Here is a 23123-nt window from a genome sequence, read left to right as displayed (position 1 = left end):
ATTATAAAATTACTTAGAGCAATCACTCTTATAAAACACAATCATATTTTGTCTGAGTTTATACCATATCAATTCTCAATATTGTTCAGGGGAATGCACGTCTCAACAGTTTATATACAGATAAGTTAATCACTGTTGTCAGAATGCTTGAAATAGGAACCAAAATTTGCAGTTCTAAACTAGTTCTCTGGAACATTGTAACACACATACAGACAGTAGCGCGTGCACACACACACACACACACACACACACACACACACACGATTGCAAAACTTATTCTGAACACTATTCTGCGATTTAACAATAAAAAGCAGAGAAAATTGAACATTAAATATTTCTTTCTGTTTTCGAAGTATCTTAAACTACAGATTCACTATTAATAGAGATGCTGCACATACAGTGCAATCCCTCTCTCACTAATGCATTCAATTAAATGTAATCTTAATGTGTGCCAAAATGTACAAAAAGGGAGGGGCCACTTTTACAAAAATGGCTATAACTCTTGAACGGTATGATATATTATTCACCAAACTCAGTACATGTGTGTATGGGCTCAAACTTTGGTAAAGTGAGAAAAAAAATGCAGCAATTGGCCACTTGGTGGCACTATAACAGGAAAAAAAAAACATGAAAATGGCTATAACAACCCGAGCGTTAGTGCGATTGACTCGAAAATTGGCATGCAGTGTCTTGGTCCAAGGAGCCATGTATGTATATGAGGACATTGGCTGCTTGCAGCTTTAATTATATTTGTATTTATTTTTTATTTTGGGGAGAAATGTGACCCAGTTATGTTTTTGACACACCGGTCGATGTATTTAACCATCAACCCAATTTTCAGATTACAGTCATTACACCATAACTTAAGAGTTTTATACCATAGTAAAAGACATTGCTTGACATCTTTCAGACACCTGTATGGTGGAAAAATATTATTTAAAATTGAGAACAGAGACAATGAATTAACACACTGTGTGTAACAACACTGACAGAAGAACTCATTTAAGGCCTCATTCAAATCACCCGTTTGGATTGGATGAACTCTATCAGGACAGAATATCATCACTCTCATTACTGGTTTGCTGAATTGTGGGGATTCTGCTCGATGCGGATGAATTAAACAGAAGACTAGTTTGAGATGAAGCGGTCAAAATAAGCAACAGTAAAGTAAAGCTTTGGACAGTAAAACCAGGTCCAAATATCATTCATTTCCATTCATAGACGCTTTTTTATTTTTTTGGCGGTGAGTGCTAATGTTCTTCAGCAACCGAACAGGATGCTGGACTTTGTGGGACATTTATTCCTGTGCAAGTGGTTAGAAACTCATTACAGGTACTTCTGGGAGATCATAAACCCTCCTGAGCCTGCAAAATTCAGTAGAGGACATATTAACAAAAACATTTTGAAAAACAGCCTAAAAAAACCCAACTACTATACAAATTATAGTCTGATATTCACAGTTGCTTGGGTCCATGGACTGTCTGTGAAGGAGAACAGCTGAGAGAAATGCATGGTCATGTGATGTCCGGCGTTCACATGTGGAACCGTCCATCTCCAGCGAGCGTACAAACTCAGAGACATCAGAGAAGTCCATCATGGGAGTCACGGGCTGAAGGTTCTGGAGACCTTGGTCAGGCTGGACCACCATGGGCTGCTGATCCGCACCGACGGTGAAGTAAGGGGCGGTTTGCGTGGGCACTGCCACGGGCGGCACAAAGCCGATGTTGGATGGCGGGATTATGAGAGGCTGGCACACGGACGGCTCTCCCTTCCTAAGAATCCCAGCTGAAAGCAGAGGAGTCATCGAGTCCCAGAAAGCCGGAGGTCCAGCAGTGGCAGTGATTGTCTAAGCAGCAGAGAGCTTTCAGGTGTCTGTGGTGGGTCTGGTGTCCTGTGACGGACAGGAGCTGTCAGGAGGGTTCGGAGAGTCAGTCTGAAGATTCAGTTTCTCACCCGATTCCATGGTGTTACAACTCACACAGCCCTGGAAAAAGATTTTAAAATAAATCTATGAGATTATGATGATGCAAAATAAATATATGCTTCAGTGCTAGATAAAAACCGTGAGTCAGGATGATGCTGATGGCTGATATAATATTGACATGTATATAAGATGCATCAAATTGAGAAATAACAATAAATACAAAATATTTCTTGAGAAGCAAATCAGTATCTGTGACCCTGGATCAGAAAACCAGTCACAAGTCGCATGGGTATATTTTTGGCAATAGCCAACAATACATTGGATGGGTCAAAATGATTGATTTTTCTTTACTGTAAAATCACGAACATAAATGGACAACTTTTAAGGTGATTTTCTCAATGTTTAGATTTTTTTGCATCCTCAGATTCCAGATTTTCAAATAGTTTGGCCAAATATTGTTACAACCCATATGCTAACAACCCATACATCAATGGAAAGCTTATTTATTCAGGTTTCATATGACGTATAAATCTAAATAATAATAAAAAAAGACCCTTGTGACTGGTTTTGTGGTCCAGGGTCACATTAATGATTTCTGAAGGATGCTGAAAATTCAGCTTTGCATCACAGAAATAAACTACATTTTAAAATAGATTCAAATAGAAAACAGTTATTTTAAATTGTTTACATTTTAGCTATAACAGGAAACCGTCTGACACAAGGAGCAACTCCCTCTTCTGTTATCTCAAATGAATGAATATGGCCAATATATAGATCTATAATGGTACATATGTTCGATCCCGACGTAAATGAGAAGTTCTCTGTGTGTTGTGTGATCAACCTGTGTGTTGATCTCCTGTGGGAAGGTGTGCTGCCGGATCCAGGGATGAACCTCAGCGAGCTCCTTCTTCTGGTCCAGGGTGAACCAGGGCTGCATGGGCTGCATCAGAAGCAGCTTCTCTCGGTCTTCTTGCAGAACCTGGTCCTGATCCCTGCATGGACATCCACACACACAAAACCAAACTCACTCGGGCTGCCTCAGCACGTTGCTAGATGACGTTGCTTCGATTTCAACATCTAAATACTGCTAAAGCATCTTGGACTGGCGTATTCGCCCTGTCCTCCTTCCATAATCAGGAGCTTTTTAAAAGGATCCGCTTCATCAAGCTGCTAAACACGGGTCTCATTGTGTACCGTCACCTGGAGTCACCTACCTCAGGGCTGACGCCGCAATGAGACATTTAGCTTGATCAGAACTACCTCGGCGAGAGAGCCTGGCAGCGCTATCTCTTTCCCCTGTGGAAAGAGATGCTGAGAATGTCACGTTTCCCACAGGTTTCTCAGAGGAATGAGCGGGAACCCGGGATTGAGAGGAAGAGGGAGAGAAGGACAGAGGGAGAAGACGTTCCTCCGGGTCTGTTACCTGGGGCTGATCCGATAGGTCATCATGATGGGCTCTGGTGTCTGCTTGATCGCGCTCCACAGAGGGTTGTCCACGGGCTTCTTGAGGGTCGTACGCTCCTTTTCCTGGGCCTCCGCGGACTTGCGCGCCTTTCGGGACGTGTCCGATGAATCGTTGCTTGCAAAGTACTTGCTGTTGTTGCTGCTGCCTGTAAACGTGAAACGTCAGGGCTCAGTTTAATGACATTTGACCTTTTACATACAAACTGTAAAAAGTGATTTTTTGAAGACTATTGAAAAACTATTTACTTCAAAATGTCATGTTCAATTCAATTTGTTACATGCCATTGTTTGTGAAATTTACACACAAATTTCTGAGAGAATACTGTTTCCACACTTTTTTAGTTTTTAGTGCATGTTAGGAACAAAATGTAAATTATAAATTTTGACGAATTTCTATTAAAATAATCTTCTGGGAGACTTTTACGCAGTCTAGTTGAAACAAGGCAACTAATCCAAAGTCTCTTAACACCATCTACACGAAGCTATTTTGTGGTGGAAGTGCCTAATTCTCTCCACACAACATTGAGTGTCATGGACATATGATTTTGAACAGCACCGGTATGGCTGGTTGACGTTCCGTTAGATCCCAGTCCGGAGCCCAGTGAGCCTCCCGACTCTCCGGAGCCACTGCCCGACGCGTTGGAGCCGGTTCCTGAGCGGGCGTCCTCCTGTAGCAATTGGTCAAGCATTTCGCTGGAGGTAGAATGGGCGTCCTGGTTCCCCGACTCACTGGGAGCTTCTTCCTGTGAGCAGATAAACAGACAGCTGGAGTCAATCGATTAAACTTCAGTCCCACTTCAGCTTCTTAAGTAAAACTTCTGAACAAAGATATGCAATAATCGTGGATAACTGGTTAAGGCCCTTTTACAAGCATTTCAATATTATATATATATATATATATATAAAATATAGATTTTAAATATATTTTAACTAAATATAAATGCATTCTAATAATAATTAATAATAATAATAAAAAATCAGCCTCTTAAGGCCATTTCATATGAATTTTTGCAAGAATTTAAGTGTTTTAATTACTTGAAACATTTTAATAACAATTACTAAAATAACAATTTGTTATTTCTCTTATGGCACTTTCATGTTCATTTTTACAGGTATATTAATATTTAAAATTGATATTGTTTTTAAAATATATTTCACATTAAAATATTATATTTCACACAAATTTATTTTAATATTATATTTTGATATTTTACTAAAATTAAGTATTTTATTTATTAATACGATAACATAATTGGCCTCTTAAGGCCCCACATTCATTTTTATAAAGATTTTAAATATTTTAAATACATTTTAATATTTTACTTAAATATTATAAATTACTTTAGTAATAATTAATGAAACGTAAAAAAGGACCTCAAGCGGCCAAATTGATAAGTATTTTTTTTTTTTTACATATTTTAATATTTAAATACTTTAATAACAATAATATAATAACATAATATGAGGTCATAAGAACTACATGGATAAAAATTAGAAAAGTATTCGCAAAAAACTTTATAAAATAGTTTCAGATGGGAGTAAATCATGTCACTACGCAGGGTATTTCAGCTTCCAACAAGTATCCACGCCAACCCAGATCTCAATAAGGGTCTCACCGTTTTGGCGTGGTGCTGGTGCAGACTCTCAGGACCAGCGCTGTTCAGGGGTTCGGTGGGTTTGGTCAGCTCCTCCTGGAGTAAATTCAGCTGGATGGGTGAGCTGGAGCGAGAGCTGGAGAAGAGCGCTGTGGGCTGTCCTGCATCAAGGTCTTCCCCAAACCAAGGGGTGGGAATCGAGTCGACCTCTGCGGAGGCACCGGCTGGCATCCCAACACCTGTGACGGTGGACCCTGGAACATGTCCATGCAATGGAGACCCATGAGCCATGTGGGCACCAGGTGGGACAAACCCACCCATATTAAAGGGAGTCTGGGGAACGACTCCAGGCGCAGCAACGGGCATCCCCTGGAGGTACATGCCATTGGTGCCGGGGTACATGGGGTAGCTAGGAAGTAGGACAACCATCATGGGAGTCATGGGCTGGAGGTTCTGGAGACCTTGGTGAGGCTGGACCACCATGGGCTGCTGATCCGCACCGACGGTGAAGTAAGGGGCGGTTTGCATGGGCGGCACAAAGCCGATGTTGGATGGCGGGAGCTGAGATGACTCTGAGGAAGGCCAGGAGGAATGGGGCGCTCCTGTGGGTCCGGGAAGTGACCAGTAGTTGCCCGGCTGGGAGCCGTAGCTGTCGGACGAGTCCTCTGGTTTCGGACGCTTGTGTTTGTTCGGAGGTCGCACGACATCACCTGAGAGCAGATGGGAAAGGTGTGTATCGTTTGATAGAGACTGTTAATGGATCTCAACATAATATTATACTAATAAAACGGTTAGTTCCAGTCCTTGATTCTGATTGCTCAATAGCTGTGTTTTAGCACAGCCTCTCATAGCCCTTGTCCCTTGAGCTGCGAGCAAATCACTCCGCAGAAGTAGCAGTGCTTCGCCTTCTGAGAATATAGTTCCCAGTATGTATACGGTTAGAAGATGGCTGTCTCATGTGATATTGTTATTTGTACACACTGTGACTATACAAATCACAACATGTAAATAGGAAAATGTTGGCGTTATTTTGTCACTTATTGAGAGCAGTATGCTAGCTGGAGCCGTTTACCTCCCGTCTTTGTGCTAAGCTAGGCTAGCAGTGGGTGCGTCAGACAGAGATACGGCTCGCACGGAGAAGAGAAGGGTATGGACTTATCTAACTCTGGGGGATACGGTGAATAAGCTAAAGTCCCAAAAAGTCGGCGTGTTCCTTTAAATTTTATACATGGTCTGTATTGGTTTAGCATCCGGCATACACACACAAAACTTTAGGGATTTTTCTTTAAAAATACAGATTAAAACAACAAAACTAAAATATATAGTTATTTTAGAGCTCCCGAAGCGTTTCCACACACACCTCTGTGATGAGAATGGGCCATGCTGCTGTTGTCCTGTTGGAGGTAGGAGCTGTAGGGACTCTGCAGGATACGATGTCGGAAACGGTCGACGAATTGCTGCTCCTCATTCTGGGTGTGAGCTGACAGCACCTCTTTGGTGAGACCCACCAGGAGTAACTCCTCCTGAGCCGCTAAAGAGGTGCTGGGGGCGGGGCATGCAGGGGTGGGGGCGGAGTCTGTGGGCTCGCTACCCATTGGAGCATCTTCTAAGGCTGTGACTTCTGGAGGAAGAGAAGGGGCAGGTACAGTAGGACATTTACAGAGTTCAATGGTGCTGCTAAAATATTTCTGGGCCGCGTCCGAAATCTCCCCTATACTCTTAAATAGGACACTAATTGAGGGGACAGCCATTTCCGAAACCATAGTGGACATTACTGAGTGCACTCATTCAATCCCACAATAACGAGTGTACAAACTGATGTATGCTCAACGGCTAGAGAATACCCATAATGCACTGTGAGAGGCGCCCGCAGCTGAATCATCCATCCATTTTCCAAACCGCTGGTCCAATGTGGCTAGCTACAGCGTTATCATACAGGTATACATTGCTTTTTAATTGATTATTAGATTGTTTAATTACGATTATGCTAATTTCCATCACAGAGTTCAAGATAAATCTACTGGAGCTGCCAGTTCGCTACATTTTAAATGATTATTAAGCAGCACAAACCATGCAAAGGCTGCAGCGCTTCTGGCGCACTCAGTGTCCGAATTCACTGACTTGTTTCCATACATTCCTTCAGTGGACTAAATTAAGGGAATAGTGAATGAGGGTATAGGGGGCGATTTCGAACACAGCACTGGACTATGTCACCTGCCTAAAAATGTAACACTTTCTGTGTCATTGAATGTGTTGTCAGTGTTAACTCACCCGACTCGGGCTGCGGGACATGCACTATGGTGCTGCTGTAGCTGCACTGACTGGTGACGGACACAACGCTCATGGCTTCTGTAGAGATCGTGAGGTCAGTGAGCTGTGCTCCCACTACAGCTGCCGTCGTGACTGATCCCGCAGACACCTGACTGTCCAGAACACCAGCGCCCTCGAGAGCAGCTTCTGCAGGAGACAGACCGTAAGAAACTGTGCAGGGCTTTAGGAGAATACAGAGAGGGTTGGAATGGACTCGTACCATCTGTGTTCATGGTGTCTTCCTGTGCGACCGCTTCAGGTTTCTCTTCCTCAGACATAGAAGAAGAGGAAGAAGTAAATATGGACAAAGACTCGCTCTTTCGTTTCAGAGCAGATGTTGCACAGCTCTCTAGATATCTAGAGAAGGAAAAACACAAATTAACATTAATGGGTCATTGACTACATCAAAAATGAATGATGTCAATTTGGGTACAACTGTATGGGTTGTATATTAAAAAACAACAACATTTAATTTATCCAATAATAGACACTACACTGATCTAAAATGTAACTTCTTTCTTTAAATTGGAAGATTTTTTTAAAATAAAATGTTTAATTTTGAAATCCTACAAAATTACATATATATATATATATATATATATATATAAAACAGTATGAATTGCATATTTAAACTAACTTGAATTATTATAGAAACATATTTAATTGTTTGGATTATCCAATAATAGATATTACCACATTTTATTTAAAATGATATTTTTGTTTTACATATTCAGAAAAAAATTACTATATAAAATATATAGCTATTTTTATAATCTATTCGATTTTTAAAAAAATCTAATATAATATGCAACATTATGGATTGCATATTTAAATGATTAAATTAAATTAACAATTTAGAAAAACAAAAACAAATTAGAAACTAATATTTTTAATTTCGCTGTGCTTTACATTTTCAGAAAACCCCCCCTAAAATAGTTATTTTATGATATTATCTGATATATGATACATGATATGATAGAGGTTTTGGTCACAGCGCCCGTATGCCTCACCTGATGATGCTGTCCACACAGTTGATCTGCTGATACGATGGAATGTGTGGATGTTTCCGGGCTTCTTGTAGAGACTGCTTCAGATGATTTCTAATTCCCAAACCCTGACTGGAGTTAGGATGAAATCCTGCGCCTGCCACTGATGGGAACACATCAACAAATCAAATACAGTTCAAATACCTGTACACCGGGACTGACCAGCGTGGGTTTTTTGGGTTTATATCTTGTGCTTCTAAATCAGACTTAAAATGAAATTACATGTATTAATTCACCATATGTTTTCTGATCAAGTGGCTGCATATGGTATATCTTGGTTTACATCCATAAAGTGCATCTATTTATGCTCAAACAAACAGAGATGAATGATTGAGGACCGATGTAGAAAAGAAATATAGTGTCCAAACCTGCAGTGGTTGGTCCTAAAGGTGTGAGCTTCCTCCGGGAGTCGCGATACGCCTGCTGGCCCCAGTTTTTCACTTTATTGACATCTGTACAAAACTGCTGCAACGTCATCTACAAGACAAAATATCCACTGTGAGGTCCTGCCAAACCCAACACTGATTGGTCGATATTTCATGCACTTTCAGACGTACTGGTTCTCTGTGCGAGTCCTCCCAGAGGTTTCCGTTACTGTCGCTGGACGACGCCACACTGATGTAGTGCTCGTGAGAGCCGTTACTACCCAGACTGCCATAGCCACTCGATCCTTTATTATGAACAGGCTGAGAGAAAGACAGATGTGATTAAAACAAACCAGCAGCTCAAATGTGCTTTACAACTGTAGTCAAGCAGAAAGTATTTTTTCATCTACTTTTATTTTGTGAGTTTTCACTTTAATTTGAAGTAATTTTTTTATGTGCATTTGTCATTTTATTAAGTTTTTGATCTTTTAAAATAAACTAAAGCTGATATAAAAATAAATTAAACCTAAATAGTATTAAGTTTATTTTTTTTACTTTTTACAACATTTCTAATTTTGGTTTAGTTTGCCATCTAATATTTATATTTTATTTCAGCTTTATTTCAATTAACAAAAATGTTTTTAATAGATTTAGTTAACAATAATAACCCTGATATGAAGTCAAGTAGGCATGCACAGATATTATCTAATCAAGATCTAATTGTGGGCAATTGCTTATGACTATTATTATAGTTTAGATTGCTTTTGCAGTCATTTTGCTCTAATGAAAGAGCACTATTTTTTCAAGAATGCTTTCCTATAACCGATTTGACGGTAACAGACTACCGATTCTAGGCTTTAGTGAGTTTATTTGAACAGTTTTCATGTAATTTGGGTCTGTTCCTCATACAAAGCGATCCATGCAAAGCTATTCAGAAATGTTCAAAAGTTTGGGGCCAGTGAGATTTTCATTTGAAAAATGATCACGATTTCCACAAAAATATGACACAGTTTTCAACATTGATAATAATCAGAAATTTGCAATGTGTAATTTACTCCTGTGATGCAAAGCTGCATTTTATAATATATTAGAATAGAAAACATATTATTTTCATATTAACTGGATTTCTGATAAAAAAAAAAAATGGAGCATTTTGGGCTGTAAAAAGGTTGTCTGTGGTTTAGTGATCTCTCACCTGCTGGAAGAGCTTGTGGATCATGGCCTGAAGCTCTTTCACGTCCTCACACATGATTGGCTGCTCGGCATTACTCCGTGCAGCAAAAACATCTTCATTCAGAGGTCCACTACAGAGAAGACGCACATAAACAAGTGATGGTGTATGTGCGAATGTGAAGGTTTGGTTACAGAAACAACTGACACGTTCATGAGCCGGCGCTTACGTGCGAACTTTGTGCCTGCCGATGATGAAGGCCACCTTCCGGCTCCAAGGGTTGATGAAGCTGGACCAGCTGGAGTCCAGGGTCACGTAGTCCCCGTTCTGACACCGGAACCGGATGGGCGAGTGTTCAAACGGCGGCTGGCCTGCGTACTTCAGAACTGAGGGGATCATGACAATTTTTATTAAGACCATTTGCAAGATTCAAATCTTTCTAAAGCACAGAATGGTTTATCTCCTCAGTACTTGAGCGAGCTCTTAACGCACTATAGTCCTTTACGTCTATTGCGATCTCAAAATTATGGCCAGTTGATAAACCTAGAATATCAAAATCAACTGCAGGCGTTTAAAAAAAAAAATTTACATTAGCAATTTCTATTATTCAAATCAGTTAAATGATTGTTAGGCGGCATAAATTAGGTCAACCGGAACCGGGAGCACTTCCTATAAGAAGCATGGCATCTTCACTAATATTAGTCTGTCGGTCTCGTCCTCATCCCGAGGTTACCGTAGTCAGCCGGATCCGGTCCATATCCAGATCAGATGCACCTGGACCTGCACCTAGACACGACCAAAACGCAGCCCTGAATGTCATCAGAGACCATGTCTACTAGACAATCCCCTGTGAAGGCCTCGTCGATACGATCCTCAGCAGAGACCACAAGAACCAGACCGGTCCTCCACACAGACCCTATGACCAGCCTCGGCTCCAAACCAGCGTGATGAATCGATCTTCAAGCAAAAGGAACTGGATGAATATTTGAATGCTACTGATTCTGATCTGAATTCTGACTTGTGGTGCAGCCTGAATCACAATGACACCGTGTTCATTCATTGGCCAGAGGAGAACTGAGCCTGGTTTCATTTCCATTCTGTCACCTGATGGAGTTTGGGTTCCTTGCCACTGTCGACTCTGGCTTGCTTAGTTGGGGACACTTAATATTCAACAATATTACTGCTCTGAGACTACACTTTGACGCTGTTGAGTAAGAACTGACCTGAGCTGAACGATTTCTTGCAGAACTGCTTTATAGATGAACTGAACTAATTAAATAATGGATGATCATTACAACGGAACTGAATCAACACTGAACTGACTTCAGCTCAATAACAGCCGAATGCATCCTTTGAAACAATCTGTATTGTATAAGGCGCAATATAAATAAAGGTGACTTGACAAGACTGATAAAGCCTTTAAAATGTAAAAAAAAAAAGTCATAATGGACGTACTTTTGCGATGCAAGGCCAGCATGAGCTGCCGGTCGTCTGGATGTAGGACGGTCAGAACAGAGGAACCGATCAGGTCCTGAGGGAGGTAACCGAGCAGAGGCACCGCACTGCAGACACACACACACACACACACACGGATTCATTTCACAGAAACACATTTACAAGAAATTACATTTATTTCAAGACTTTGTTGAAATGAACATGAGACCGATTAAGTCTCATGTTTGAAAACAGTCCAAGCCTTCATTATCTGTACAAAAAAGACTTTTGATTCCAGCACAGAGTAACAAGATATTGAACTAATGTGGTCAACAAAGCTGGCGTTACTTCACAGTCATGCTGTTATATAAGAGCTAACATACCACCTGATCATCACTGCAAAATATGCTTAATGCGAAGCTGCTGACTCAACATTATTTGTTTATTTGGTAAACAGCCATATAAGATGGAAACTTACCACTACTTACCAAATACATGGATAGAAATATTGATTAGAGCCTAAATTATTATTGTTAAATTATTAACTTAAAGCATCTGCCAAGAAAAAGTCCATTACAAAAAAGAAAACTATACATTACTACTACTACTAATAAGTTGCCCAGCTTTACTTTAATGGCATATTTTTTCAATTAATAATAATAATCTGCTCAGCTTTACTAAGTGCAACATATTTTAAATAATAACAATAATATTACACAGCATATTATATTATATATAATTATAAAATAATATGTTTGCACAGATTATTATTATTATGAATAGAATTATTATTTGAACACATAACCATTCACTAAAGATGCTATGGTATTTTGATTAAAGGTCCAAATCACTCACCGGTCATCCACTTCTAAAAAGACACAGCCTGGAGAATGAGTCGTGCTGAATATGCGCTTGTCCATGGGGATGCGAGGGGCTGAAGACAAGCAAACCCAGATAATGATTATTAGATCAGAACTAAACTGGCAACATAATGAGGTCATGTGACAACCAAGTAGTGTACAACGGTTTCAGAATGGGCTGAGGTGAAAGGTCAAAGGCTCGTACCCTCATATCCTGAGATGATGCGTTCAGCGAGGGACAGGCAGCACGGCTCTTCTCCACTCAATCCCTGAACCTTCAGCAGGTACGGGGTGATCCGGAAAGGACAATAACGCATTTCTCCATCTCTGTCTTTCCCTCCTCTGATGGCACACACACACACACGCATTTAAAGACACTTAATATTCAGTAATATTACCAATTTGACTGACAATACTGGAGCAAAACTGGATGTAAAGCTGCTTTATAGCTGAATTGAATTCATCTCATAATTAATAAACTCTGCAACGTTGAGAATGTTTTTGAACTGAATCAACACTGAACTAAATTGAGCTGAATAATGACACTATTGTCTTTAAGAGCTGCTTTACAGCTGAAACTGTATTCGTTTCATAATTGAAGAACTATGCAACATTAATACTGTTATTTTCTTGTTTATTACAATGAAGCTGCTTTGAAGCAATCTGTATCGTCTAACTAAACGAGACTTGACATAAGACGACATATCAGATGAGAATGAGTAGTAATGCTGTATAAAGCGCAATTAAAAAGTCATCAGGAAGCAGGGATTAAGTCATAAATAACTTTCCTCTGATAAGGTGGAAGACTGACCTGAATCGACAGAAGAAGGACTTGACCTGGGCACATTCAAACAGAGCCGCTGCTATGGAGAGCACAAACACAATCTCATTATTATGAGCTGAATTCATCAAAGCTGTTGTTTGTATGATTAAAACAACCAGCTTTAAAGGGATAGTTGACCCATTTTTTTTTTAATTCCTTTACTCACCCTCAAGTTGTTCCAAACCTGTATGAGTTTCTTTCTTCAGCTGAACACAAAAGAAGATATTTTAAAGAACAGTTGATGAGTCCAATTATGGGACTCATCAACTGTTCTTCAAAATATCTTCTTTTGTGTTCAGCTGAAGAAAGAAACTCATACAGGTTTGGAACAACTTGAGGGTGAGTAAATAATGACAGAAATTTTCCTTTTTGAGTGAACTATAATGAGGAGAGACTCACCATTGTCCGTTCCCACATTCCAGTGCGGCAGTCGCGGCGGCTGCGCCGTGTGCGAGTAAAACACATTGACGTCCTGATGGTACAAAAGGTCCACGAACTTGGCAGATTCCAGAAACTTCCTCTTGCAGTGAAGCACGCTGGAGGCCTGTTCAGACGCGTACACCACCTTCCCAGAGGCCAGAGAGTAGACCACCACAAACATGTCCTGAGAACACCAGAGAACCGTTCGTGAACTCAGGGAACACGCTCATTAAAGCAAGACGGCCCACGGGGAATAGAGTAAAACAGCAACAGACTCCACCAATCCATACTTCACCAGTTGAGTGATTACATGAAGAAGTGCAAACATTTCTGGCATTACAAGATTTCTAAAATGTTACGTTTAAATATGTAAATTAGGCATTATCTAATCAAATATGCACTCATTTGCATACATTTCATTGGATGAAACCAGGTTCAAAAATCTTTTCATTTTGTTGACAGAAATATTAGTCAAAGTTTTCACACGGAGGATTATAAACATATCTGTTGATCACTTCATAAATCAGAAAATACTGTCAACAGCCAGAAAACAGTACATTTCACCCTGTTTAAAAAAAAAAAAAGTTTAAAATCAGGCAAATGATAAATGAACAAACCCTCTGTAAAATCCTTCAGAATATAGATAGGAATAAAACTGTACAATCTGGTGTATGTAAAGCTGCGGAAGTGGAGATTTCTGACAAAATTATTTTGAGAAAACGGCCTTAACCTAAATATACTGTAAATGAAATTTACAGATGCAAATAAAGTGCATTTAGGATGTTTTCCCTCCACTAATCTGAAACTACATGTTATGAACAGCCAAATAGCGCAAAATCTCAAAATTGAGCTGTGCATTGAAAAATTATGTTTTTGCGTGTAGCCTTAGAGTCACCATGAAATCAAGATAGTCAATTCTAGATTCAGTATGATTATAAATGATTTATTCGTGCATTTTTTTAATTCATGTGTCCTTGTAATCCTCTTACAGCAGCATCTCTTCTCTTCTCTGATGACGAGAGCGGAGCAACCTGTCACTCACATCAGATCCACCAATAGCAAACCACAACCATCCAATCAATTCCCCATTGACTTGTTCAAGAAGCCGTTTCACTCGGAAAAATGTAACAATAGGGAAGAAACTACTATCGCAACTTCTGTTTCAATGTGACTAAGTGTGTGAGAGGAAGCGCAGCAGGGACGTACCGTGTTTTTGAGTGTGTGTTCTGACGTGATTCTCTCCAGCTCCTCCAGTGTGCACACAGTAGCGTCCCGTCTCTCCTTCAGACCCCTGCTCATCAGCAAGTTGTAGTACTCACTGTTTGCTGCAGGGGGCGGCAGAGGGAATGTCAAATGAGCGTGAGCGTCACAGTAAAGTTAATCAGTGTTTGGCTGGTGTCCACAAGAGAGACTACAACACCACACAGAAGTCCAACTGGGAAATTTCACATCACATTACATCATAGACTGATTACAGACATTTCTTTCAAGTGATAGCAAACAGAAATGAGCAGAAATCTATCCATGCACTGAAGAAAGCTTTAATTAATAAAACAAAATGCATGATGATTTAATCCCTTAAAATATTACTGATACAGTAACATATACTATGGTTATTGTTACTACTTAAACTATATTACCCTTGCAAAACTGTCTTTACTGCAAACTTGCCAGTCATTTATGACAAAATCGCAGTAAACAAAACAAATTAAGCAAAAACTTTGGTAAATATCCAAATATGCAATACATTTATAAATATAGCATGCTCGTGTGAGAATATGAACTTGCTGCAAATTTGTGGAAACATTTTCGAGGGCAGTATATTATTGGTACAGGTAACCATGGATGTTACTTCAGTGTTTCTTCACACTGTTTTAATGAGATATATTGCGGGTTTTTTTCTTTTCTTGTCTTGTGTTTTGCTGTCAGTGTATTCATTGGTTCTGTCATCCTCAGTTTCCTCCGTCTGTTTGTCACCATAGTTTCATATTGATTTGAGTTTCAGTTCAGGTGTGTCTAATTAGTCTCGCTAGTTCCTCTTGTTTGCGGTGTTTAAGTTTCAGTCTGCTCCTTGTTTTGCATTATGTCAGTTCTCTGCGATATGTGGTTGTGCGTTTGACTACAGCCACCTAATCCGTGACACAATCCCTTAGTGGTGTTGTGGCAGAAAGATTTCCTTGCACAAGTAACATTAAAGAGTGGCATTTTTCCAAGCGATAACAGGATAAAGACTTCCTTCACGCATATCAGAAAATTAGGGCTTCGCACAACCACACATATTATCAGCTGACATTAGGAAGCTACTGACAACAAATGAGAGCATGAATGATTCAGGTGAAAATGTATTTCCTGTGTTTTGGTGACTGGATCCTCTTTCCAGCAACAGTGCCATCAGATCATCTGCTGCGCTTCAATGAAAGCTGCCTTATTAACTAAATTAAATCATAGTGTTTGCCCTCACTGAACCACACGTATGTTTTGATTCGGTTACTACTATGAGGATCTATTCCTCAAAGGACAGGAAATACATGGCAGCTGCATTCTAGCGTGTTGAGTTTCAGCATTACTTAACCACATGACGCACACGATGAGCTCACGCAGAAACCATCCACATCATCTCAACACAGGCTTTCTACTGTAAAACATTTAATAAAAGCAGCACAGGGGAAAGTCCTGAAGAATGGACAGATTTAGCAGCGAGCTGTTCGCCCTTCCTGACGGACCGTTACATAATCTGATCTGAATGTGTGTTATACAGTAACAGCAGTCGCTCTAGTGGCTTTACGCTTGGAGTCACACACCAAAACAAAAGTGTGTCTACCTTGCACTTGTTTGACACAGTTCAGCGCGTAGTGCAGTGCCTCCACAGTGCTGGCTTTACTGCGCATCCTCTTCTCAGACGGCAGACGCTTCTTCATCTCCTGCACCGTCTGCATCATCTCTCTGTGTGTCTGCCCTCGCCCGTGCTCCGTCTGCTCACTGCACACACACACACACCTTTCATTTCAGGTCTTTTTGGACAATTGCAAATGGATCACATATGGAAGCACATTTCCACCACATAAGAAAAATAAAATTCTGACTTACCAAGTTATAATTTTGAGATAAAATGTTGAAATGTTCATCGATTGTAATTATGAGATAAAAAGTGATAATCATAACAAAAAGTTGTTATGATATAAACTATAATATAATGTAAAGTGTCTTTTTGTCATGAAGTTAATTTTGTCACAATTATGACGTTAAATTGAAATAACATACTAAATCAGAAAGTTGAAATTATGAGAAAAAAGTCATTATTACTTTTTATCTCATAATTGACAACAAAGCATGATTTTGTTTTCTTATGTGGCAGGAATTGGCTTCCATGATTATAATAACTATATGGGTATAGAAATGATCTGAAAGGTGGAGGGAATAAATTTTAAAGACGAATTTTTATAACTAACATTTGATGTCAACACTAGCTTTTTTCATTCTTTTAAACCAAACAAACATCTTTTTGTCTGATGTATTGCAATGAGAAATTGTGTGCTTGTGCATCTTTCTTTACAATAAATAACAAGAACACTATCTTTATCTAATGCAATTGCATGCAGACATTTTTAAGTGCGACTTAAGTGTCCAAACAGTTTTAAGACCACTCTATGATCCTTGATATTAATGCATATCTGCGAATACAAATACCATTGGAGTTTGCCATTGAAGCATAAGCTGAGTTGTGTTACTGTACAGTAATTCAGCTCTTGTGTAAATCTGTGGTTCATTTACCTGCTGCACTCTGTGTGACGAGAGCTGTGAAAGCTGGAGGATGAAGAGACAGTGGCAGACTTTGAGCTGAAGACACAAAGAGAGAGAGAGAAAAACAAGAGTCTAATGTTGAGATATGATAAGACAGGACTTAACCTAAACATGTTATACCTCCTCAAATGGACTTGCCAAAGTTTAATACTTAGGTGTTGATCTAGTCCAGTGGTTCTCAACCTTCTCCTGCATGGCCCCCTCAACAGGACATGTTTTTGTTTTCACCCTGAAATGGCACACCTGATTCAATTAGTCAGCTACACATGTAGCCTTTGAGCCTTTAATTAATTGAATCAGGTGTGCCATTTCAGGGTGAAAACAAAAATATGGCCTGTCAGGGGGTCCCTGCAGGAGAGGTTGAGAACCACTGTTCTAGTCCCTAACCCTCAGTATAAGTGATTGCTGTACCTCTTAGTGCTTCCTGACCCCGTGGTGCTTCCAGGGCTGCAATTGGCCGAGGACCGATGATGTCGTGATCCAGCGAGGCTGTCGTTCCCACTGCTGGACTCATGACCACTGTTCATGTCCACATCCTTGTGTGTCTGCTCTCCTCCACTCTCCTCACACCCCGGAGAGCTTTCCCCGGGGTCCTGCCCGCCGCCGGTTCGGTCCGCCTGCACCGTACGCACGCAGGGGCCTGGAAAAGGGCTCTCCTCTTCTCCATCGGGAAAGCCGTCTCCTCCCGTCATTCCCCGCTGTAAGTTCTCCTGCGACCGCTGCCCACCTCTACTGAAGCTCGGATCCAGAGTCGAGACGCTCCTCTGCTTTTGTCCACATTAACAATGATGGTCTATAGAGAAATCCATGACGATGATGACAACGTTTTACTCGGATAATGGGTGGTTATGTAGTCTTCCATTGAATGAACTGCAAGAGAAACACGGATAGATATCAAACCCATGAAAAAGTACTTTGGTAATAATAACCTGGTACAATAATTATATAAAGAATAAAAAAATATTAGTGTGTGTATATGTGTGTGCGTATATATGCATTTACATAAATATATTTTCGATATTTCTAAAGATATCTATTTTTATTTACATTATTATTTACATTGTCCAAAATATGTACAAAAAATACACTTTAGATATACCCAAAATGCATTTTAAGATTGGAAATTTTGTCATTTAGATTTTGTTATATTTTAGCATTTGAATCTCCTAACATTTCAATTTGGAAAATATGTTGTCTTGATCCGTGTTGTTCACAACATATATTTAGGATATAATTTGGCCAATATGACATGTTTTTCAGAACTCTGGATGTATAATGCGGGAGGTTCATTATGTCTCTGCCTACACAATCTAGGATAAAATTAGCAAGAAAATAACTTGATTTCACATTACGTCTCATTAACTGATAAACTTGGCGTTATCGTGTAATGGAAACGAAATGTTGTTTTGCACATGCGGCACAAGATGGCCGGGTGTCATATCAGCTTTCACTCTCGAAAGCAACAGCCTGCCGGTGTCATCCACAGACTGGACTATTCAGAACGCATATTATACAACTGTCTGACTATATACAGGACCGTTATGTGTGCGTACTGTATCGCTTACACACTCCGTCCTACCGGTTAGGGTTAGTCCGACAATAAACATGTTTTTATATACTTCAATTGGAAGGTGCGTGTCCGAAGTGCCTCACAGAAATCTTTGAATGTTTTGAATTTTTATATTTCATACGTAAAATGTGAGTGGTGTCTGTTCATGCAAAACACATCAGCATGATATGGTTACCATATAGGAGGTTGCCAGAGTGTTGCTATATCTGTATTAAGTCTTTAAGCCTGATTACTTATAAGTATGCAGTGCACCAGCCTTTAATACTTAGGTTTAGTAGCTTGTTCTTAGTTCTGATTCAGCAAACAACAGTAAATACCAGGCCAGAACATTTACATCAAATTTTGTTGCCTGCATAATATTTGGTCTGCACTGTTTTATTGTCAATAAAACAAAGGCAATACTTGCCGCTTCTTCATAATTGGATTTATCGCAGAGTTAAAATAGTAATTTCTACACCAGTTTATTTTAGTGACGGCACACGGTTCTGACGTCTCTCTCTCTGTGTTGTGAAGTCACGACCTGTGTGTGTAATGACTGCCGCTGTTACAGTGACTCGGACTCAGTCATTCTCAGAATAGGCTGTGTCAGAGTGTAACTAGGTCAGGTTTAAAAAATACATATAAAAAAAATAGAACAAGTGGAGATCAGTCTGAACCATGCTTTTTTTAAGACACACAGGCTGCGCTTATGAACGGTCCCACAGAAGCTATAGGCCAAGTAAAAAAGGCCCTCAATGACCTTGAAAATGAAAATATGTCTATGATAAACTATAAAATATGCTATTTGGGACATTTAGAATAAGCTAAAACATGGCACTCAAACAGAAAGAACAGGGCAGCAGTCGGTGCTTTTAGGAAATATGCACATGATCACATGATTATGTAATACTAGACACGTATACAAACACGTTTCTTTGTCATTTACATTTATGCACAGTGCTTTCTTATCATATCTCATGTCTTTACGGTAAAGAAGTGGTAATGGATCTTTTGCAACAGGTGATCATCTTTATGGATACTGCATATTACTGACAACCATAAAGCAGTACATGTATATTTATGAGTTATTGACTTTACTACTTTTTCACAAAATAACCGATATGTGTCCTCGTCGAGTCCTGGTGAATCAACTGCATGGCAAATAACACTGGAAAATTGATTAGTTGATTTTTTCCCCCCAACATGTTTATGTGCGTCTAATCATTTGTCACATGATTTTGAGTGTGTTTCTAATTATTGTTATATCACCTGTGCTTATAAAGTGTTGCATCTAACTCCATAAAGGGTATTGTGCCTGATGAAGACCTGACGGTCGAAATGTCGCACTGTTTATTGATAGTAAATGTTTTTGGAGCTGTAAACTCAAGAGCGGGGACATTAATTTAATTTCTGCAACACTTGAAAAACAGAGACATGTTTTTGATCAGTTTTTGAGATGCTAAATCTTAAAGACAAAGTACTTACAGAGGAGGGCTTTTTTTCCAAAAGAAATCAACCTACGAACGGCTTATATTTTTCTAAGATTGGACACTACTTAAAGTATTTTAACCATAAAAAAAATAACTAAACACACTTTTAAAAGAGTATAATTAGTGTACAAATGTCTCAGACCCTCAACGGACAACTGATGATGTCAGACTTGTTTGAGGTAAGGTTTTTCTCTACACAAGCGTGTATAATAAATGATAATATATTGATGAAATATTTCAGAACAGAGTAAAACTACATTGAGAAGTTTCCATGACTTTTCCAGACTCTACATTTCAAAACTGCCTGATATTTCCAGCAGGAATAGATTTGTGTCTGCTAAAATTCTTCTCTTTTTTACACTAAATATGAAATTCCTGTAAATATTCCACAATATTTGTTGCAAAGTTGCATTAGCCTATCTGCACCGCACCACTGCTTTCTAATTATAGGCATCCATAATCCATAACAGTTGATTGCACATTTCCATGACTGTGTAACCCTGATTGATTCATCATTAAATCTTACCATAAACCTTATGGCACCTCAGGCTGAAATAGTATATTCACAATAAACATCAAATGTTCACTGATAAACAACAATAAAATACTTTGTTGGCTCATTAATAAAACTCTTAAATAAAACGCTCATTCTAGCTCATGCAGATGTACATCATTTAAGATATAAAGCAACTACAGACCACTGATATCCTCCTCACCATCACTCTTGGCCGATCCAAACATCCTTGAGATGCATCAGAAGAACAACAAGCATCTTCTAAAGTTCCCACAGAACTCATGTAACGAAAGCAACAGACTAAATGTTACTTTGTGATACTGATGCGCGCCTCCGCCATGCACATGCACGGCCACGAGTTTGCAGAGAGAAAGATATTCCGCTAAAACACTCTACCTGAGCCGTACATCTCACATATACCCAGCAGCATCACAAAAACATAAGCTTTTAAATGAGACACAAGTAATACAATTTAGTATTTAAGTCGGACGAGCATTGCGCATGCGCACAGATACATGCATAAGTCAACGTGATGTTTCACGAAAAAACACAAGCAGGATAATACATATTTAATGTATCAGAAGTGAGTGCTCATGACTGTATAATATAGTTAATTAATAATGTAATTATAATTGTGTTATATACCTGAAATCGTTGAAGATAATAGTGGAATACTTGAACGCTGCGTTTCTTGTCTTATTAAACTCTCTTGAACACCACAGCAGTATTATATCTATAAATCACTTTCGTGCGCTTGAGAGCAGTAAAAAATGAACACTTAGCACTTACTTGATGTTTATTTCTCACTTGCTCCCAGCTTGCTCCAGTTTCTCATGTGTCCCTCCATTACTCCTCCGGAACGCAACACTTCACCCACGTGAGTTTGGCCGCCCGGAGCCACGCCTACTCGACTCCCATTGGGTGGGAGCGTTTCCCTACCAGAGTCCCTACGACAGTCTGATTGGTCGAGGGGCGTGAACAAAACAGCCTAGCAGAGAATGGGGATTGACTCACGTGTTTCACCATGTTATACAACCAGTATACAACAGATTGAAACTATGACGTAGCGGTGGGGATCTCACGTGGTTATAACAAACTATTATAACGCCACGCCCTCCACTGGGGTTACATTTTGTGTCGTACAAGCACGATTATGATTTTTGGGCCTCATACTTTTATAAAAAAAATTAAATGATCGTAAACTGCCGTCTCTGCATTGGGCGTGAGGGGATTCGTTACAGCATATAGTGCCTAATCTACTTACTTTATACTTCTATACGCGTTATTAATAATACAAATGTATAAATATTTGTATAAATATCTATATTAAGACGCTTGCGGGTCATTCTCAATGCATCAAGTGGACATTTATTTTAGCGCGTTCAGTCACTCACATTTGTGTTGACATCGCAATGCGATTTTGATTTTCGGGCCTTGTACTTATTGTAATAATAAATAAATTAAGCAGGTAAACTTATTACCAGCTTTTAGGATCTGAATTGTTGCCTGTTGAAAGAGGCAGTAAGGAAATTATGTTTAGGTTGTTGAGTCTTTATTAACATGCATATAAGATATGAGATAGATGTCGTGAGCTGGTACAAATCACAATACAATGTCTTTTTTCAGTTGTTTGTATCGAGTACACTTTTATATCCAAGGTTAAAATTTGGTTTTAAAAATGGCTACAAAGAAACAGCCTTCTGTAGAAACCCCTCACACTATTGTTGTCTTGAGAGATGAATGCTATTCCACAGGTACATTATGTCACTGTGCACCTTCGTCTTGAATGAAGACTGCAAACTAGATTTAACCAGCACAAATGCAGTAGCGCAGTACATCAGAACATCTCTTTTTCTCGAACACAACGTTTGAACACAGTATTTGAAATAAAAAGTGATTTGTAGCATCATCTAAAGCAATCTGATCCATGCAACCTTTGAGTAACAGCAATAAAACCAAGCTTCATAATGACTTAGTGAATTAAGGCTTCCGTTGAGAACTAAACGATGTTAAATCCATTTTATTGAGCCAACATGGGCAATTCAATACACTTAAGTTAGTAAGGCCACAGCATAGAATTGCACTTGTTTACAATTTATACACATGTGAGACAAACAAAGAAATACATAAAAAAAAAAAAAAAAAAAGCTTAGATAAACAAACATAAAATGTTTTGGCACCGTGAGCAAGAGAAAACACCAAAAACCAATACTACTGAAATCTGATTAAGCAAAGATATTTCCAAGCAAACTATTCCTACACAAGGTAATACAAATGATGCAGTTAAATTATTAGTGAATTACCACTTTAATCTTTCAATAATATCTCAAGCTTATATATAGCATTTTTCTGTGCAG

General features: G+C 39.2%; 1 protein-coding gene across 2 annotated transcripts; it reads right to left on the bottom strand.

Moving 5' to 3' along the window:
* Window positions 1-1608: 1608 nt before the first annotated feature.
* per3 (period circadian clock 3) lies at window positions 1609-21510 on the bottom strand. 2 transcript variants are annotated; one of them, XM_056255285.1, is made up of 23 exons: window positions 21412-21509; window positions 17625-18083; window positions 17184-17249; window positions 16234-16391; window positions 14619-14737; window positions 13392-13596; window positions 12981-13032; window positions 12375-12511; window positions 12165-12243; window positions 11331-11437; window positions 10105-10261; window positions 9900-10008; window positions 8897-9025; window positions 8708-8816; window positions 8304-8442; window positions 7514-7650; window positions 7255-7440; window positions 6344-6604; window positions 5005-5693; window positions 3945-4131; window positions 3348-3534; window positions 2766-2916; window positions 1609-1984 (listed from the first exon to the last, which is right to left on the bottom strand). In XM_056255285.1, the coding sequence occupies exons 2-23, from the start codon at window positions 17903-17905 to the stop codon at window positions 1865-1867; spliced, it is 3765 nt and encodes a 1254-aa protein (XP_056111260.1). In that variant the 5' UTR covers window positions 17906-18083; window positions 21412-21509; the 3' UTR covers window positions 1609-1864. The 2 variants fall into 2 exon arrangements, with proteins under 2 accessions (XP_056111260.1, XP_056111259.1); XM_056255284.1 differs by lacking the exons at window positions 1609-1984; window positions 2766-2916; window positions 3348-3534 and having other exon boundaries at window positions 3856-4131; window positions 12981-13029; window positions 21412-21510.
* Between the last annotated feature and the right edge of the window lie 1613 nt (window positions 21511-23123).

The sequence above is a fragment of the Rhinichthys klamathensis genome, unplaced genomic scaffold (genome assembly GCF_029890125.1).
Source record: "Rhinichthys klamathensis goyatoka isolate OS25496 unplaced genomic scaffold, OSU_Roscu_1.1 h1tg000120l_1, whole genome shotgun sequence".
NCBI classification, from domain to species: domain Eukaryota; kingdom Metazoa; phylum Chordata; class Actinopteri; order Cypriniformes; family Leuciscidae; genus Rhinichthys; species Rhinichthys klamathensis.
This window is presented reverse-complemented; position numbering and strand designations above follow the sequence as displayed.

Excerpts from the sequence above, each read along its gene's own strand:
- per3 (XM_056255285.1), bottom strand. The coding sequence starts at position 17,905 with ATGACGGGAGGAGACGGCTTTCCCGATGGAGAAGAGGAGAGCCCTTTT. Across the intron at positions 13,597-14,618 it reads AACACACACTCAAAAACACG|GACATGTTTGTGGTGGTCTA; the intron begins GTACGTCCCTGC and ends TGGTGTTCTCAG. Across the intron at positions 7,441-7,513 it reads AGACACCATGAACACAGATG|AAGCTGCTCTCGAGGGCGCT; the intron begins GTACGAGTCCAT and ends TGTCTCCTGCAG.